General features: G+C 44.3%; 1 protein-coding gene across 2 annotated transcripts in view; it reads left to right on the top strand.

Annotated features, from left to right (window-relative positions):
- The window catches only part of TDRD1 (tudor domain containing 1), a 1654170-nt gene that overhangs the window by 494362 nt on the left and 1139130 nt on the right, over positions 1-20678 (top strand). For both annotated transcript variants that reach the window (XM_085603291.1, XM_085603292.1), the window contains 2 exons: positions 15241-15348; positions 15574-15756. In XM_085603291.1, coding sequence (XP_085459417.1) covers positions 15241-15348; positions 15574-15756 — 291 coding nt within the window. The remainder of the gene's footprint in view (positions 1-15240; positions 15349-15573; positions 15757-20678) is intronic.

The raw sequence follows: 20678 nt of genomic DNA, 5'->3' as shown, positions 1-20678 counted from the left end.
AGCAGTTTTGCGACTGAGGCTGTGGCAATCACTGAACCCCCCACCCCCGTCCACCTCGCAGCACATCCCACCTCCACTCACATAGCCAGGGCAGTACGCCAGTCAGTCTACAGTCTGTCCCTCCTGCAGTCCCACCTTCCAAACACCCTTTGGCAGGTGGGGCCGCAGCCATCTGGTCGGGAGCAGAACCCAACAATTCTTACTGGGTTGGCAAGCCATAACATCGGACAGGTGGGTCTTGCAAATTGTCTGGAATGTTTACCTTTTCGCTTTGCCTTTCTTAAACACTCTGCTGCACCTTCTACCGTCCCCAGAATAATTGACGGAGGACTGCCAATCTGTCTGTCTTAAGGCAGCAAATGCAAGCCCTTGCAATGGGGTGTGTACACAGTGCCTGCATCAGAAGTGGGTGGAGATTGAGAGTAATCCTACTTTCTGGTGCCAAAGAAGATCAGGTCTATTGTAGATTTGCACCCCCTCATTGCATTCCTTAGCAAACGCAAATTCAGGATGCTAAGCCTGGCCCAGGTCTTGTCTGCTATTGACGCTGGACACTGGATGTGTTTCCAGATTCCTGTCCTGCTGGCCCATAGACAGTCTGTGGTTCGTGGTGGGACTGGAGTCTTTTCAGGTCGCTGTGCTCCCCACTGGTCTCACCAGTCTCACCTCAGGTGTTTTCAAACGTGATTGTGTTGGTAGCAGCACACCACTGGAAGTGAGGGGGTCCTACTCTTCTCCTATCTCGATGACAGGCTGTTGAAGGCAGCTGTGTCCCAATCAGTTATCAACCACCTCCATAGTGCAGCAAACCTCCCATCATCTTTTGGGTTCACTATCAACATGCCAAAGTTACACCTGTCTCCTTCTCAGACACTTCCCTTCATCAAAACCATTGTGGAGACTGTTTGGTTTGAGCCTTTTTTCTGGAAAGCCTTCCGGGAATGATCCTGATTTTTCAGCCTCTGTCCTGAATTTTATATAGGTAGACTCTGAGGCTGCTTAGTCTGATGGCCTCCTGCATCCTGCTGGTCAAACACACTAGTGGTATATACTGGTTCTGTAGTGCAATCTTTAGTCTCAAGGGGACCTCTCTGATTGTGTCCAGATTTTGAAGGCGACTACTGCAAAAGGTCTGCAGTAGTGGTTGCTGGACCTCGATTAGGTCAGTGACAGACGCCTCACCCTACCTCACCCAGAACTGACAGTGGGGACTGATGTGGTAAAGGTATAGATCAGTGGACTCTGGCAGAGTCTCTGCTCCATATCAGACTTCAGGAGCTGAGGGATACCTGCCTGGTCTTGAAAGCCTTCCTTCCGTCCAACAAAGGTAGGCTGGTACAGATGCTTGAAGTTCACACCACCACCAAGGTTTATTGCAACAAGGCCTGAGGTGTGGGGGAAGGGGTGCGGGGGGAGGGGTGTTTGGGGGCAGTGGGGGGGGGGAGGGGGCATGGATCCTGTGCCAGGGAGGGGCACAGCCATCAAGGCATTTCCCTGGTGTTGAACCACCTTGCAGGATCTTTGAATGCCAGGGAGGACAAACTCAGTCGCTAACGCCTTTCAGATCACAAGCAGCAGTTGTACCTGAAAGTGGTGCAAGATACTTAATACTAATGGGGAGAACCTTGGCTCAATCGTTTCACCACTGCCAAAAAGTCACAATGTCAGACGTTCTGCACATTGGAGTTTCCGAGGCGTCTCTCGCTAGAATTCTCGTTCCACCAAAAGTGGAACTCTGGACTCCTGTATGCCTTCCCACTGATACCTCTTCTACTCAGAGTACTGAAGATCAGGACTAACCGGACCCAAGTCATCCTAGTGGCCCCAGTTCTAGCACAGAGAGTATAGTATCCAGAGCTCACGGGCTTGAGCATCTGTCCACAATCAGGCTGTCTATATGAGAGGAGCAGCTGTCTCAGCAGCGAGGCAAGATTCTGCGCCCGCGCCTTCAAAATGTCAGCCTTCATGCTTGGAGATTGAGTGAAGCAAGTCGAACACCTTCAAAGCATCTCGAACTCCACCAGAAGAGTCAGCTGACATTGTTTTGTCTCTCGCTCGGTAAAGGCTTTGCTTTGGGTGCAGTTAAGGGATACCCTTCAGCTCTTTTGGCCATTTTACAATTGCTGGACCATCCCTCATTGTTTAAATCATTGGTTATGCACTTTTTGAAATTTTGAATTTGTTTCCTCCTTCTACCTTGGTCATGCGACACTGGGACCTTAACTTGGTTCTCACTTTTTTTGATGTGCACTCCTTTTAAGTGGCTTCACAGTTTCCCTTGCAGCTTCTTAACCTGAGGACAGTGTTCCTTGTTGCCATAACATCGGCACAGCAAGCGAGTGAGCTGCTCGCTCTCTTCATCCATCTGCCGTACACTACGTTCTTTCCAGATAAACTGGCTCTGTGAACGTGAGCTTAGTTCTTGCCCAAAGTTGTGATGCCATACAACATTGGTAAACCATCATCCTGCTGGTTTTCTATGCTCTCGCACCTCTAAGGAGGAAGAGAGACTTTATCGCTTGGACCCCAAAAGAGTGCTGAGTTTTTATGTCGATAATACCCAAAAAATACCTGCTGGACAATCACGTGACTGGAGTTAAAACAGCAAAGCTGTGCAGAAAATAATTATCTCCCACTGTTCACACTCTGCATGAATATTTGCTACACATTGACTAAAAAGCAGCCTCCGGATAGTTTGCAAGCTCATTCCACCAGCTCCAGGGCTGATATCTCTGTTATGGCACCCGGAGTTCGTGCCCTGGACATCTGCCAGGTGGCTTCATGGGTGTCACTTCATATGTTCACAAAGCGCTACTGTCTGGACAGCTAGGTTTGCCCCGGATGACATTTTACCTGCTTGGTCATCCAAGAATTCTTGGTTTCAGCCAGTTTACAGGCCCAGCTCCTAATGGATACTCTTCTGATATTCATTCAAAAGGTGTGGAATCTTCAGGTAGAAGTCATTGTCCGTAGAACCAGTCACTTACCTTCGGTAATGTTCTTTCTGGTAGAGACTCCATCTAACTGCAGATTCCTCAGCAAACCTCACATCCTCCCTTTTCTGTAAATTCGGCTCTGTCCATTAATAAGATCCCAAGTCTAGTAAACAGTCAAAGCTGATTTTCTATGGGGGTTCTGCATCTAGGGGTGTGAACAGCCTCAGAAGCAAGAGTTGAGCCTATATGGGGCCCCTCATGTCATATCCAGAGCGAAATGGCTTCAAAGCAGAACTGAATGTCTCCACCTATGGGCACACAAAGGTACTGCTCAAAAGTTTCCGGATCCAGTCTGACACCTGGGGAATATCCAATTATTGAGGAATCTGAGGTTAGATAGCCTCTAATACAGAGGTCTTCAAACCTTTTTGCTTTGTGGCCCCATCTAAGCAAAATGTTTTGAGGTTGGCCCCCCACTCCGAAAACTTTATGGCAAGTATTGGGGGAGTGGGAGGGACATGACTGCGTGCAGGACTTGGATGATTTCAGGAGTACTTTTTCTATAGCTCATAAACCGCACTAAATATGAGACTTCTAAAACAGCAAAGGCATCAAACAAAAGCAAGTATTATCTCAAACATACTGGTTCCCATATTTGGGGGTGATGTGAGCCCTTACTTTCTTGGACCCCAATGCAACTACACCTGCTGCGCTAATGATAACTACAGTCCTAAGTAGTAGGCTATCTCTGCATCTTTTCACTCTTCCCCACCGTTACGAATCATCAACTCGGTCCTAATGCTAGAAAGGAAAATAAGCTTGCATGCCCCTTTTTTAAAAGTAGGCAGTCATAATTGTGACGCAATGGGCCCCTGAATCCCCTGGGCACCAGTCCTGCTGCATCTGCTTCCTGAATGATAACCAGCAGTGGCCACGTACACACCTGGCAGCAGTACCTGCTGCACTAATGAATGGCCCTTAAAAGAATAAAAAATAAAAAAAGCCCCATATATTGTCCCCTTTGGGGCATCACGCTGAAGAAGCTGTCTATGGCCATTTGATAACATAAAAATCCCCATACAGTGCCCCCTATTCTTGGCCATCTCTTTTACACTATGAAACTCACTCCTTTCCTCTGTCTCCTGGGCCATTACTTTGAGGCCCCAGAGATCGAGAGGATTAGGGCTCTGCATCTGAATGCAACCCTGCTGGCCTTCTACCTGCCACCACATGTACTCAGCTTGCAAAAAGAAAACTGCCCCTGAATGGTTAATTCTGACATTGAGGTGTCTCTGCCTGAAAACGAAGGGTGTGGTAGTAGTGCAGAAAGTTAAAAATGAAATCAGTCTTCTTACCAGCTGTTAATTGATTGAGTCACTTAAAGCCAGAGCCACTGAAATTATGAGTTTCTGCTGCAGCAGCGTTTTCCGCATATTAATGAGATTACCGCATTTGATACATAAACCATAATCTGCTGCACATTCTCAGATTTAAAAAAACTTGATTCTAGCTCAAATGCAACAAAAGTTACTTAAATCGTGGCAAAGTGTTACGGAACAGTGGAAGGCCCTGTGCAAACATTCACTGGTAATCTTGTAGTTGCTTAATGCTGTATTTGGGTTTTAAACTGGTACTAATAAGGTGAAATAGTTCCCCTGACAGCGTTACCATGAGCTAAAATGACAAAATAATGAAGTAATGTTAACTACAAAAACTGCTGCGTTGTGCTGCGTAATTTACCTTTTCTTGCTGCATAATTTAGTCAACCCTGCCTCATAATGTGGTTCTCTCCTGCTGAATAATTCCAGGGCTCTGTTTAAAGCTTCATTGTGGCAGAGATGTATTCTTTTCGAGATGTAATATATGGGAGGTATCTGATATCTGGAATAATGGAGACACTTCTAAAAGTGTCTGCATTAGATACAGTTTGATTACTTATTACTAAAAAAACACATTTTGTAAGAACTAGTTTTATCTCAATCACTGCATAATTTTGCAGCAGCCTAGCTTAGATTATGTAAATACTATTTTAAAATAATGACTTACTTATTCACATTGCTTTGTGCCCCAGGTTTGGACCTCATAGCACTATAAAGAGGACCACTAGAATTATGCAGCAGGAGAAGGCCAAATTATGCAGCAGGCTTGACTAAATTATGCAGCAAGCAAAGGCGAATTATGCTGCATAATACTGCATATTTTGTGATAGCATTAGTGCATTATTTTGTCATTTTTAGACTTGTTAACACTGTCCTGGCATATATTGCCCCTCATAAGTACCAGTTTAACAACCATATGTAGCAATAAGCAACAGAAAGGTGACCAGCCAACCTTTACAAAGGTCCTTCCACTGCAGGCAAACATGTGTTGCTGCATTTTTAGTAACTTTTGAACCGTTTGAGCTAGAAACAATTTTTTTTGTTAAAATCTGAAAATTATGCAGTAGGTGATGGATTATATGGCAAATGCATAAAATCCATAACCGTGCGCTAAAAGCCAAAACCACACAACTGCATAATTCCAGTGACCCTGACTATAAATATTCCTCTGTACCAACTATGGTTCAATTATGTGTCACTCAGCTTTAACATACACCAACATCTGCAGTGATGGTAGTCATTAACTGAGGTTTCATAACCTAAAAGAATACATTTATCACCAGTTAGTTTAACTTGCATTCATTATTCAATTAAGTTATTACTGCGTTATTTTATACACACATACATGACTGTGAAAGCAGAGAACACTTACTTTTTTTCATTTTTTAGCAACCTCTTTGACCCCCGCCCCCACAGCACGCTGATCACAGTTCTCACTTCAAGGTCTTGTATTAAATGAAGACAGCCTGGAAATGCAGCAACTATAAACATCACTGCACTGCCAGGCAATCCTCATTTACATGTACCTGCAGAGGCGTTTGTGCCCCCCTGGGCACCCATGCGCGCCCCCAGGGGGGCGCGTCCCACAGTTTAAAAACCTATGTTCTAATAGAAAGAGAGTTTCCAAAGCTAAGTGACTTGTTCCTCATTTATGCTATGCAATCAAATGATGGACGTAATGCTGAATAAATCATACATTCACCCCCAGTCAAGAGATCTGGGTTAAATCCATCGTTCTTTTGCTCACCATGCCCCACCCCAGTTTAGACCCAGCCATATGCAAATCAGTCTTGACCCTATGCCTTATGGGAAGAGTCCAGACCGAACTACCAACCCAGGTCCTCCCTGGCCTGGAAACAAGCATCCTGGGACTGGTTTCTGGAGATTACCCTTCATGAGCCAGGCTAGCTTGAATCCAGTGGCACAGTGAGCAAGGGACCCACGTCTGGGCATACCCTTCCCACCTAGGGCGAACAGCAAAACATACAAGATGATGGTCAGAATGTTGCGCATTGGCAAAACATTCACCCCCAGTCACAGATCTGGGTTTAATCCATCGTTATTTTGCTCACCACGCCACCCCAGTTCAGACATGGCTATATGCAAATCAGTCTTGACCCTGTGCCTCATGGGAACAGTCCAGCCCGAACTGCCAAGCCATGTCTTCCCTGGACCGTAATCAAGCATCCTAGGACCGGTTTCGGGGTTTCACCCCTCTTCAGCCAGGATAGCTTGACTCCAGTGGCGTAGTGAGCACAGGACCCACGTCTGGGCATACCCTTCCCACATAGGGCGAACAGCAAAACATACAAGATGATGGACGGAATGTTGCGCATTGGCGAAATGTTCACCCCCAGTCACAGATCTGGGTTTAATCCATCGTTATTTTGCTCACCACGCCACCCCAGTTCAGACATGGCCATATGCAAATCAGTCTTGACCCTGTGCCTCATGGGAACAGTCCAGCCCGAACTGCCAAGCCATGTCTTCCCTGGACCGATATCAAGCATCCTAGGACCGGTTTCGGGGTTTCACCCCTCTTCAGCCAGGATAGCTTGACTCCAGTGGCGTAGTGAGCACGGGACCCACGTCTGGGCATACCCTTCCCACATAGGGCGAAAAGCAAAACATACAAGATGATGGATGGAATGATGCGCATTGGCAAAACATTCACCCCCAGTCACAGATCTGGGTTTAATCTATCGTTATTTTGCTCACCACGCCACCCCAGTTCAGACATGGCCATATGCAAATCAGTCTTGACCCTCTGCCTCATGGGAACAGTCCAACCCGAACTGCCAAACCATGTCTTCCCTGGACCGGAATCAATCATCCTAGGACCGGTTTCGGGGTTTCACCCCTCTTCAGCCAGGATAGCTTGACTCCAGTGGCGTAGTGAGCATGGGAGCCACATCTGGGCATACCCTTCCCACATAGACCCGAGGAAGCAACTACAAGCCTGTAACTTCCTCACTCCTAAATTAGATGACAAGGCAATATCAAGCTTTCTTTATGCCGACGACATGATGTTGGTCAGTCGCACCCGGTTGGGGCTACAACGGCTGTTGGATAACGCAAAGGCCTACTCTCTTGCCAATGGCTTGACGATCAACCTTGGCAAAACAAAAATCATGGTTTACAACAGTAAGAAAACTCAAACACAGGCAAGTTTTTGGGGTGACACTCAGGTTGAAAGCACAGAAGAGTACAAATACCTGTTGGTCATCATTGATAAGAGAGGAATTTCCACTGCCCTGAAAGAGGGGATACAAAGAAAAAGACTGGCTTTGGCTGTAGCTCTTAAAAATCGGAAGAAAAAAATGGCCGGCTCTTCTCTGATGCGCCCCTCCTTGAAGTAGTATGAGCGAAATGTCTGCCAATGATATCCTATGGGATGGAATCTCTACTAGGTTGTGATGCGAGTACCTTAGATGCCACAATGGTTCGTGCTTACAGAATTCTCTTTTCACTGCCATCTTACACATCACCGGCACAGATTAGGTTGAAATTTTGTCTGATGAAACAGGCGCTAGCATATTTAAAATGTTGGAATAAGATCCGGACAGCAGAACCAAATACATTGAACCACATGCTATGGAAAGAGCTACAGGACCATGACACGTTGCCAGTGAGAGCTTACCTGCAATAATCTCATGACCTCATAGGCCTCACACAACTTTGCGATATGCTCATTAACGTCCAGGTATTTAAGCGTATTGAGGACAAGGCCACACTATCAAACTGAGCACACTGGTAGATGACACTTAATATTTGCAAAGCTTTTGCTTTTCAAATTACTTTGCTACTGGTTACCTAGCTACAATCAAGTTACAGTTTTTAAGATATTGGCGGGGTTATTACCTGTAAAAGACCATCTGGCACCTTGGTTGAGTGGAAGCCTCCCTGACACTTGCTATCTGTGTGGGACCGGGAAGGAAGACCTTCTACACCTAGTGTGCTCCTGTAAAACTATGCAGGATGAAAAGAGCCAGCTACTGACCAGGGCTTTCAACCAAAGTGAAATTTGTTTGAGAAGGCAGACGATCCTGGCTTGCTTTGACCCATGGGACCCCGAGCTGTACTGTTGCTTCGTCAAATTTCTTCTGAAAACTGAGAAAAGACTGCTTCAAAACACAACCCCCCCAGGCCCGCTGATTCAACCTGCCACTTAGAAACAATTGACGAACCACTTTCCCTCACAAAAACAATCTAAATTTAGTCTGCACACTTTGCATGTGTAATTTTATTTCATAAGGAAACAGTGCGACTTTCTAATTGCGTGACACCGTGACAAAACTAGGTCATGAAATTTTAAAAGTCTTATTCATTAATATACTGCTACTCTAAATACGTATTTAAACACAAAACTTTGAATCTGGAATATTAAATGTTTGTTTAATACGGCTTTTGAAAAAACGCCCAGAGCATCTCAGTTTAAATTGATTGTTTGACTACACTGCACCATGTATTTTTATCTGTCAATTTTATTGCAATGGTTTTTTAGTTATCATTCAAGCAATGCATGTCTAGCCACTCAACCTTGAGGTTCAAGGCCCTCTCAGTTAGTATTGCAGAACTCTTAGCTTTCAGTATGCATCACAACACTGTGAGCCTTGGTGTCTGGTGAGGAAGATATTTGGCTCATTAGAATGTAAAGGCCATACCCTGAAGTTGGCATAAAAAAACGAATACTTGGAAGAAAATAGTATATCTGTCACCTTACCTGTAGCCTTCTGCTGAAGGTCTGCTCTTGTTACTTAATACAGTGGAGGATTCCCACCTGGCACTAGTTCAAGTGGGTGCTTTTACTTTAAAGGTTGCATTACTGCTTCTTATAATGCATAGCCTTACAGTAATGTTTCTAGTGTTTATATCAAATCTTCATTTTACCGTGCTAGATCTACAGTGGACTGTGCCTTCCCTACAGCCACCTCCTCCACCATTCCATTTCCAAAGACAAGATCGTGAAGCACAGATTAATTTCAGAGTGAAAAGATGATGAACCCCATGAAAAAGGATGGTATGCCATACATATAACTCAAGTGAAACGAAGTCTGAGATGAGCTGGCGCTCCAGGACTCCGGCAGCTCCTGTTCCTCCTCGAGACTATCCTCTAAACAAACATCTTGTCAACCATCATCTTCCTCTTTGGAAATGAGCACGTTTTCAGCGAATACCCTAGTTTTGCAGCATAGATTTTTCATATATTCACATGCTTAAATCTTTTACTGTTGTGTGGGTAGGAATCCTGGATAAATATAGATAGCAATAAATAGTGTTAAAATGGCCACAGGGCTCAACGGAAGTATTTGCTTAGTAGACATCCACCATTTTTTGAATGTTCCACTGTTCTATCTGCTTGGTCTTTTTGACACCTGGATGAAGTTCCACTCTGACATTCACTTGGTTGGAGATGGCCAAGCTTTCATCTTTGTGCTTCTTCGTAAAGAAAGAGCAGGACATTGTTCTCTTTAGCATTGCAGTGTACTAAATTAGAGGTTGTGTTGTTGGTACTGGTGAGAACTTCCTGTACTGCCAACTACAGATGGAATGATTGTAGGCTCGGTCTTATTGCCCGTAGCTTCAGGTTGTTAGTACAGAGAGTCTTCTCCATATCAAACGGGAGGCCCCTTTTTGTGAGCTGTTTCATGTTGGCTCTCCAACACAGCATTAAAATATCCGTTGTCATGACTGTCGTTTCTCTTGAGGTTCGATGAAACACACAGTAGCGTCTTTTTGAGTTCTCTTGCTACCAGGCCTAAGTTGTTGCATGATCTAGTCATTTATTGCCATTGGTAACCTAGTTCCTGTTATATGCGCCTCTTTCAAAGCCCACAGAGGAGTATCAGCCCAATACAGGATGACATTAGGCCCAGAAGAGTCTTGTTTGGTCTGACAGAAGCTGTTTTCTTGGCCTGGAGTTTTTGTGTCCTATACATTGAAGGGAAGGGAAGGTGTGTTTCCAGGATTACCTCTAAGAACTGTAGCCATTTTTCTAGGTGTACTGACAAATTCTTGGTGTTCAGTGTCCAAGCAGTTTTGTGAAACAGGCTGAGACAGCATGCTGAAGTCTGATTTGCCTCTTACCTTGATGGGTTTTGTAGTATAATACCCAACCGAAGTGCTAACTGGGGATTAGATATACAATCAAGGTTGAAGATTTATGAGCTAAATTTCTGCCCACTGTTATTGAAAGTTAAAGCGCTGTTAGCGCAATGGAAATCTATTCCCTTTACCGCTCTGGAGAGGGTGGCATTGATAAAAATGACGATTCTACCATTGTTCAATTTTAATTTCTCAGCCTTACCCTGTGTGCTGAAAGCTGTATTTTCTAGGGATATAGAAACGATATCTCAACTTTTATTTGGCAGGATAAAAGCGCCAGAGTAGCACTTATCAATTAATTTAGAGATGGTAGTTTTAGCTCTCCCTAATCCGCAGGAATATTATTGCGCATATTTTGCAAAATATATGTTTAATTTTCGCACAATATCTGAGTTGAGTAATTTTTAATAATGACTTGGAGTAATTTGATTGATTTTTAAAGAATATAATATAATTGATTTTTTAAGATTGGTTAAATTCCCAAAGAAAGTTTCTTGCAAGAGTTCATATTGAGTTTTAAAAGGCATATGGATTTTTTAAGTTACTATTAAATTCCTTATATTAATACTGCTACGTGTCTCTTATTTGGTCCAAGGAAGATTATTGTTCAAAGCACTCTATCTAAATGGGAGGCACAGGGTTTCTGCAAGATGATGGTTTTTAACGTAGGGGAAAGGTGGAAATCCTTGTTTGAAATATAGGCACAAATAGGGGAAAACTATTGGTTGAAGTGCTCTTATAATAGGTTAATTCTAAAACTAAAGACAATTGATAAAAGTTCACTATTGAGCAACAACTGTTTAGTTATTAATCTAATAGAGATCCCAGCGCTGAAGCAACTAGGTGGCTGAAAGAAATTATTTACATTAAGTGGGGAGACTGATACCTATCAAAAAGCAGTTTATTAGTGGGGAAAATACAAAGTTCCTGTATTGTCAAGGGAAGACTGGGGTAACCTTAATAAACTGCATTTCACTGTACTCGGAGGGCCAATTGGTGGAGGATCCAGTTCTGCGCGAAGTGGCTGAATTATCGAACCTCGCAATTTCTTTGTGGAATTAACCTAGGATTGACAGTTCAATGTTTTAGATGTGAATTGACTAAAGTAGTAAACTGGTCTCACGCTATCTAGAGATTTCTGGAACTCAATGTTTCAGTATTTGTGCCAGGTTTTGCAACTACAACTTGCACCTAGTGCTTTGTTGGCATTATTTGGATATGATCCAATCCTAAAACTTATCTTCCAGATACTACACACTGCTATATGTTTCAATGCTGGTGGCCCGAGCACTGTTGTTGCGAAGGTCTAAATCACAATCAATCTCTTCCATTGGAGAGTGGATTGAAATAATAAAGAAAATAAAAGCGAATGTTATTATATGCTACTCAATAATCAGTGTGAAGGGATTGCGAAAATGCATATTTACTATTTCGTTTCAGGGGAAAGATTGTATATTTCTTATGTTAATGTTCTGTAAAGTGATATTTAATCAGATCTTCATGGAGTTAAGGTATTGTTGGTGTCAAAGATACGGCAGTTGTGTAAAACAACCTTTTTTGTTAGGATAGCCCCTATGAAACTGTATGAAATTTTATGAAATTGCTTGGACCAGTATAGGATTTTATAAAATTGTAAAAAAAAATGTATTTGTCCTTTTGGGGTATTTTAATGTGGTTTAAATCTGCATCTGTGATTAAAAAAATAACCTTGTTGCTTAATATTACTCCTGATCGACTGGTTCACCTTGTGAGCACGGACAGTTGTTCCAGAAACAATGTCATATTGTTTCACTGTGCAAAAAATAGCAGTGCATCAGACAATCAATTCCTTTTGACCTCCTATATAAAATACATGGGGGCAAGAAATATTACTATCTAATTGACTCAGATTCCTGGTTTTCTGGTACGATGCATTAGAGTGTAAACATTAACCATTCTTTTTCCAAAACAACGAAAACAGTGTCCAAGTTAACAATATGCTAACTCACCAAATCTGTTCTATACCTCTTTTTACCCATCCCATACCTGCAGTTCAAAACAGTAGTGATTGGCTGGAATTGTTCAGCAATTAGATGGAAACTTTTTAATGGGCAGTAGCAAAGGAGCAACAAAATGACGTTTCTACATGCTGCCATTTACCAGAAGACTTTTAAGAAGCGCAATTGAAAATTTACCATGTAATATATAAAACTTATTAGCACAACTAAATCACTGTTAAAGTTTTCCAAATGTTTTTGGGATTAGCAGGAACTCTTAAGCAATCCCAAGCATAGTTTGAGCAGGAGAGAACAAGTTTAAAATAACCTTCTTAACCAGAATCCCCAAATATCCAAACATCCTGAAAGACCGGAAATAAGAGGTCAGGTTCCAATGAGATCTGCCATGCAATCCTCAGAGATTTTAGTAAATAGTCAACTCCCTATTCCAGGAACACACAACCTAGAAACCAATTGATCTGATAGCAGAACATGACCCTGGTGCAAAGTAGACTCTCAGCACTGGAAAATAACGTTCTGAGACTCTCCCCCCAGGTCTTTAAGGCAATTGGTATCTTGAGCACACAATTCACGTATGACATGGGATCCCTACTTAAAGTTGGGTAAATGTTGTGTGCAATGTGTTAGTTCGCTACCCACAATCATGACTCATTATTTATGGCTTCGGAGAAAACTTTTATGGTCTCACTGGCTACAGTTTAAAACCACTGCAGTGACATGTGGTAAGAAAAAGTGTTTTCCAAAGAGGAAACCTACTTTTATACACTAGCAAAGTCAGCTCATAATAGACTTTGTAAATCCCCATATTCTCCTACTCATCAGTTGCCAAAAGCCCATTGTTGTTGTTTAGGCCAAGCTACATTGTTCCAGAACCAGCCTGACTGAAAATAGATTTTCACAACTCAGACTGGGAACATGGTAGAATAAATTGACAGGTCCTTTTTGCAAGTTATTAAGGTTGACTCATCGTGAAAGATTTCTGATGAATAGTTTTTAAAAGCACTTTAAAAAGTGTACTTTGTGCTACCTGAGAGCAACCTATATTAAAAACCCATTTGCCTGTTTATCCCCACCCCAGAATTTGTAATCAAAATTCAAGAACAGATGTAAATGACTGGCCTGCTAGAGAGCAATATGGCTGCTTCTTGGAGCAGGAAGTCTGAACTGATGTCCCGAGTGACAATTTAGCAGGGATGAGCTATCAGGGAAGAAACTGATTGTAGCAAGAAACCCCCACCGTAACAACTGTTCGTTTAAAGCGGAGACCTCTAATGGCAATCACAGGAACGGAAAACATTGTCTGTGCCACAACCGGTGGGGAAACTAGTTTTTGCATTAACATTAATTTCAAGTATACCGAAATTCAGCTGACTGATTTAAAAGATTACAATTAATCGGTCACATCTTAAAAGGATTCAGAGCACCATTGGCACGATACTAATACATCAAGGAACTACCCAAAAAGAGAAGAAAAGAAGGAACAAGATTACACCTGATTATGGGGAAAGAAGGCTGAACAGATCACGACTCCCGCTGCCAAGCCCAAGTGGAACTGCTCTGCAAGGTTCTTCTGGCCGTCCATTGCTGCTTTAGGGACACAAAATGCAGATGAGCTTTCTGCTCTGAGAAAGAACCAGCTGACTAGTTTGGACTGGATATTTAGAGAACCGAGAAAGGATAAAACACAGTCCCTAGAGGCCTGCCTTAGGATCTAGTGTGCAGGACAGGCTAGGAGTGACTCTTCCAGCTTCATGAAACCTTTGGGACTGAGTAAGTAAGTGCATTCTTGACCTGGAAGACTACACTTTTTCCTGTTTCCAACATTTTGTAGGAAAGATGAAAACTACTGTAGAGCCTTGGGTTGTAGGAATCTGGCAACGTGAAGACCTGTCTGGCTTCAGTATTGAGCCTTACCCAGTTGGAATATTTTGAGAATCAAAAAAGTTGAATTAGTGTCTAGGTAACATATGGGTCTGGTTCTAGAGGGCGGTTACCCATTTGTGAAGCAATATCAGGGACAATGACATCTGACCATGTCCCTCTGTGAGCTTTTGGTACTGGAACATGAAGGATTTAGTGGGTGCTTGTTGACAAGTTAGTAAACCCTCACTGGCTCAAAATCCCTGGCTTGCCCCACTGGAGGACTTTTAGAACAGTGCTAGTAACAAAGTCTCATGTTAATTTCTTTTTTTTAAATATGACCCAGGAGGCTTATCCAAAGCCTCCTCCCAACAGTAATGGTATGAAGCCCTAGGGTTTACATTGACATTTAAAAGGGGTCTTTTTTCTTTGACACTTTTTCCTTAAAACTTTAAAAATCCAGCTCTCTGATTACCTCTTCCTTATTAGATACTAATAAGGTAGATACTAACCATTTTAGTTTTTGCTTATTCAGCTTTCTTGATTTTCTAAAGTGATTTGAGTATTGTGTTGGGTTCTTAGACTTTAATGTTGTTTGGTACTGCTTGAATTCACACGCTTTACTATGTCCGCCATCCACTACCATTATCAGAAGACTTATAGACTATAAATGATCGGATCAGGGGTTGTTATTTCTGTATACTCGTAATGATGGCAGTACATTGTGATGCATTCTCTAGTTGCAACAGTGTAGGAGATTGCCAATGAGTGAATATTGCACAAATCACTGATGTAACAGTATCAAAAACTGATTGCTCTACTTATACCTTAAAATTAACAAAGATTGTAACCTAGCAGAAGAGAGAAACACTACTTATGTAAATACGTTCATTTTTTACATGAGCACATATTGAGTTTTTATTTGTCATTTCCACCAAGTAAAGTTTGTTTTCTTGTGCGCAGGATCCCACTTCTCCTTTGCGTGATCCCAGAATTGAGTCTGAAAGCAGAAAGAGAATAATGCTGACAGATTTGCAGAGCATTGACCTAAAAAAGGGAACAGAGATACAGGTACCGCAACATGTTATCTCTCATTAAATATCAGCAACAGGTATCTTTGAACATCATTTTCCACTGTGGCTTTTGAATTTTTTACAGCAAATTACTTATGAAGTATATGTTTCAGTATTAATAATTGTAATTACCATTTTAGTCATAATTGCAAACATTTGCATTTAATCTTTAGGGCACTTATTGTTGCTTTTGTTAAATTCAGTTTTTTAATCCTTTCTTCAGGGCACGGTTTTAGGATTCAAGAGCCCAAGTGAATTTTTTGTGCAGATTTACTCTGCCGAAGTTGCAGAACATCTGAGCAATGTTTCGCTTACTCTGAAATCAATGTACAACAACAAGACTGCCGGTGAACTTTATAATCCAGTTAAAGGAGAAGTCTGTGTCGCAAAATATTCTGTAGATCAGGTAATGTACAATTAACTTTTGCATGACGGATTGACAACTTTTGTTTAATCATGAATGATTGTTTTTGAAAATTGTCGTTTAGCAAATAGTGTCTTTCGTGGTCCCCACGGGAAGCTATTAATATATGTAACATTTTATACAAAAGTGTACACAGTAGTGAAACTGAGATTGTGTGGTGAAAGTACTATTCAGTCAAATTTCAAAAGTATTAAATCTAGTATTCTACCATTTAACATGCGTACTTATTACCCATGTATCATACTAAAATGTTCTGTAAGGAGCATAAACTTGAACAAGCCAGCATGCCACATGTTTTAGACAGTCTTTAGATCTTTATATTAAGAGTTATCAAATAGTCACTCGATGCATTACTTTAATTGTAGGATGAAGTAATTGCTAGCTGTTTATCAGAGCACTGTCGTCGCCACTGTATAGCGTAAGTCACATCTGGATTTGCAATAATGTTGACTGCCACATGTACATAGTGACAGGGTTCAAGTATTAAGTTCACCCTATTGGAAGATAGGGCACTAGGGCAAAGCCATGAGAAGCAGTCCTTGCAAAGGTAATGGGTACGCCGTGCAATAGCCTTGGACTACTCTTTTTAACACATTTCTTTCAGGTATGTTAGTGTAAATGTATCAACTGAATATGCCTACTTATCGTCCCTGCATATCTTGCCTTAATCCCAGCCCAGCGGACGGTAGGACTGGTTTGAAAGCTATGGGGTGATTTTGCAAATGTTGTGGGGAATAATGGAGATAGTAGAGTTTCATTATTTTTGAATGCTGGGTGTGTGATGAAAGGGAACATGACACATAAGCGCATTCATTTGTAGATTCCTTACCTTAGAATTTCCCCCAGGCGTCACTCTGGCTCTGGAGATTTTTTTTCTTCAGCAGTTCCCCTGAGTGTCGTTAGGTGGCATTGGTTGGACTTGTGGGCCCCAGGATGACGTCGCGGGACCTACATAGACACTGCCCATGCACACTGACGTCCGTTCATTTTTTTTCCATGCCAGCCTTTTGCAGATCCAAAGAGAGCTACGCTTAGCCACTTTTTGGCTAACTTTTTAAAACTTTTTGTTGCATTCTTTTTTGAGTTGTAGACTCCTGGTGTGTCAAGGATGTCCCAGCTAAGGACCGGCTTCGAAGCCATACGGTTCCTGCCACCGGATGATGTCCATGACGGATCAGCACCTCGTGTGCCTCTGGTGTCTGGAGCGCCACCACGACCCAAAGTCGTGCTCCGAGTGCCAGGCCATGAACTTTGCAGGAGTGATCCTGAAAGCTGCTGGAGGCCCGGTGCTCGGCTCCATGTTGCACCTGTTCTCGTTTGAGGGGAAGGTTTCAAACCGGTGCGGAGCCAACACTCCTCACACTCAGTCGTCGGGGAGATCTTTAGGTAAGTCTGGGAAGCACAAGAAGAAGTTAAAGAAGCACATGCTCCGTTTCCTGTACCTACTTCTGAGACTTATCTACGCCTCTTTCCCTTTCTGGGAGCCAGAGTATCTCCTGCCCAGATCCAGAAGTTCTAGGAGGCCTTGTACCTCATCTTTGGGCAGCCTGGTTGGTCGGGGGCCCTGGGACTTCGCCGGTGGTTCCACTGGGTCCCTGTGGATCCGGATCGAAACCGGTTGATCTCACTAGACCTTCCCCGATGTTCAACCCAGAGATGACGCTTCTGGCGCCGACCGTGCCCCCGGTCGGCGCTGACCCCATCCTCATCCCCAAAGTGGACACTGAGCCGGATCGACGTCTATTCTAAAGCCAGAAGGGACGTTAGTCCTTGTGTTCATTCCTGCCACTCCTTTTCGGCCAGAAGGTGAGGAAGAAGACTAAGAAGGTTCGCTTAACCCTTTAACTGACCAGCTTGAGGACCCGGACTGGCAAATGGATCTGGATGATGGCAGTGGTCTGGACACTTCCCCTGACACAGGCTTGCTTTCTCCCCCTACTGTGGCTACGGAGGAGCAAGATTCCTATGCTGTGAGGAGGGCAGCCGAGGTCCTCTGCCTCGAGCTCCCTACGGAGGCGGGCAGGACTACCCACCTGACAGAGGTGCTTCAGCCTGCGGCTTCCTCTTCTGAACCCCTTTTGCCGTTCAATGAAACCCTCACAGACATCCTTCTGGGCACTTGGTCCAAGTCCAGCACAGGGGCTCCTGTGGATAGGATGATTTCCTGCCGCCACCGCCCCCCTCCGGGTGACCCAGTGTTCCTGACCCAACACCCCTCTCCTGAGAGCTTGGTAGTCCAAGCCTCATCATCAAAAGACACGTTCCCTTTTTGCTCCCCCAGATAGGGACTCCCAGAAGCTGTACCATCTTGGGAAGATGTTCTCTTCCTTCAGCTTGGCGTTGTGGTCGGTGAATACCGCATGCCTCTTGGGCCGATACTCCCATATCTGGCATACCGTCGCGCATCTGCTACCTCAGTGGAGGAGGACTGGGCTGTTCTCTCTCAAGCAGTTGCAGACGGAAGAGGTGCAGCCAAATCCACCATACGATGTGGACTGGATTCCACCGACTCACTGGGCAGAACGATTGCCACAACTGTAGCTGTTAGACGATACGCCTGGTTGTGGACTTCTGGCTTCGCAGGGGATGTCCAGTCTTCCTTGCTGGACATGCCCTTTTGATGGCACTCGCCTTTTTGGCGACAAGGCAGACTTAGCACTTGAGAGCTACAAGGATTCTTGAGCTGCCTTTCGTCACTTTCGTGGCTACGGAAGGGGTGCCCAAACACGTCCTGTCCAGCCTAGCCACCGATTCACGCAAGCTGTCCAGCCTCGCCGTGGACTTGGGACCAAGCGCCCTTGTGTGTCAGGGAGCCAAAGGGCGGGCCAGTCCACCCTTTCCCCCATGCCACCGCCTCCAATCCTTCCTAGTCCAACGATCCAGGCCCATTACCAGCCAGTCGGAGGCAGGATCCGCCATCACCTTATCCACTGGCAATCCATCACGTCGGACAGGTGAGTTCTGCAAATAGTCCAAAGGGGCTACTCCCGCCCCTTAAAGACTGCTCCTCCCTCTATGCCACCTTCTTATGACCCCCATATTGGAGGATCATTTGGCACTTCACCGCAAGGAAGTATTGGCTCTCTTGGCCAAGGGAGCTATAGAGAGGGTCGGTCCCTATGCCAGAAGTAGGTCGTGGTTGTTATTCCTGCTACTTTCTTGTACCCAAGAAGGACAAACCTGCATCCTATCTTAGACCTTTCGACACTCAACTACTTGTTCTGGAAGAAGTTCAAAATGCTCATCCTAGCCCAAAATCTGTCTGGATTCGATCCAGGAGACTGTCTGGTGGGTTTGGACTTGCAGGATGCTCATTTTCATATCCCCATCTGCCGGCCCACAGACGTTACCTTTGATTCACAGTGGGTCACGGGCATTTTCAGTTCACCATGCTCCCCTTTGGCTGTAGCCGTGCCCCTCGGGTATTCTAAAAAGGTAATTGCGGGGTCTTAGCTCATCTACGCAGATCAGGGGTTCCAGTCTTCCACTGTCTCGATGACTGGCTGTCGTCTCCCACCTTAGACTACGACGGACCTGCATTTGCTGGAGTTTACTATCAACGTGTTGAAGTTTCACCTGACTCTCAGACGCTCCCTTTCATCGGGGCAGTTATGGACGCACTACCTGCAGTGGGGGCTAACGAACCAAGATTGGATTAGAGGCAGATCCCTCTACCTACCTCAAATAGATCTAACAGTGGTGAAGGATGCATCACTTCTGGGATGGGGCGGCCACCTGGGAGATCAGAGGCGTCTGGCCTCCGGCAGAGCCCGGCCTCCATATCAACCTTTTGGAGCTCCGGGTGATCAGACTTGCCCTGAAAGAATTCCTTCCCTCTCTCAAAGGGAAAGTGGCGCAGGTGTTCATCAACACCACCACCATGTGGTACTGCATCAACAGGACGGGGTGGGTTGAGGACCCTTTGTCAAGAGGCTCTCCGCCTCTGGACATGGCTTGAACATCATGACATAACCCTGGTGGTTTAACATCTGGTGGACTCCCTGAATGCCAGGGCGGAGGAGCTCAGCCGTCTGTGCCATATTTGAACACGAATGGCGTCTCCTTCGGGAGGTGGCGCAAGATCTCTTTCAGAGATGGGGACAGCCAGGTTAGATCTGTTCGCCTCCGATGAGAACACGCAATATCAGCAGTTCTGCGCTTTGGAGTTTCCAAGGCGGCGCTTGCTTTGCAACATTTTTCGTCGCACATGGAGATCTGGCCTCCTGTACGCCTTTCCACCTGTTCCAGTTCTGCCCAGAGTTCTCAAGAAGATCAAACGTGACTGGGCTGAAGTCATGTATGTAGCTCCGGACTGAGCACGAAGAGTTTGGTAACCCAACCTTCAGAGCATGGCTATCGTTCCTCCAATAAGACTCTTCTTTCGGGAGGATCTTCTGTTGCAGCAGCAGGGGAGGGTTCTTCACCCGAACCTGTTTAGTCTCTACCTCCTTGTGTGGAGATTGAGCGGTGGCAGTTGACAGCTTTTGTCCTTCCGCCCGAAGACTGTGATGTTATCTTGACAGCCAGGCGTCCCTCCACTCAAACGGTATATGCCTGTTGATGGAACAAATTTGTGGAATGGTTCACAGCAAAGGCTGTTAACCCATCTCTCCGCTCCTCTTTCTGAGTTCTTTTTGTACATTCTTTCCTTGGCCCAGCAGAGATTTGCTTTGGTCAGTCTTAAATGATACCTTGCAGCCATTTATTTTTCTTCGTCTGCCAGATCATCCTTCTTTATTCAAATCTCCTATTGTTAACAGATTCTTTAAGGGCCTTACTCATCTGTTTCCTCCATCCCCTTTTGTAATGCCCCAATGGGACTTAAATCTGGTTCTCGCTTTTCTTTTGTGTTCTCCCGTCGAGCCTCTTCAGAACTGTCCCCTCAGGTTGCTGCCTCTCAAAAC

The sequence above is a fragment of the Triturus cristatus genome, chromosome 1_2 (assembly GCF_964204655.1).
Source record: "Triturus cristatus chromosome 1_2, aTriCri1.1, whole genome shotgun sequence".
NCBI classification, from domain to species: domain Eukaryota; kingdom Metazoa; phylum Chordata; class Amphibia; order Caudata; family Salamandridae; genus Triturus; species Triturus cristatus.
Note: the sequence above shows the minus strand (reverse complement) of the source record. Positions and strands in the feature narration are given on the sequence as shown.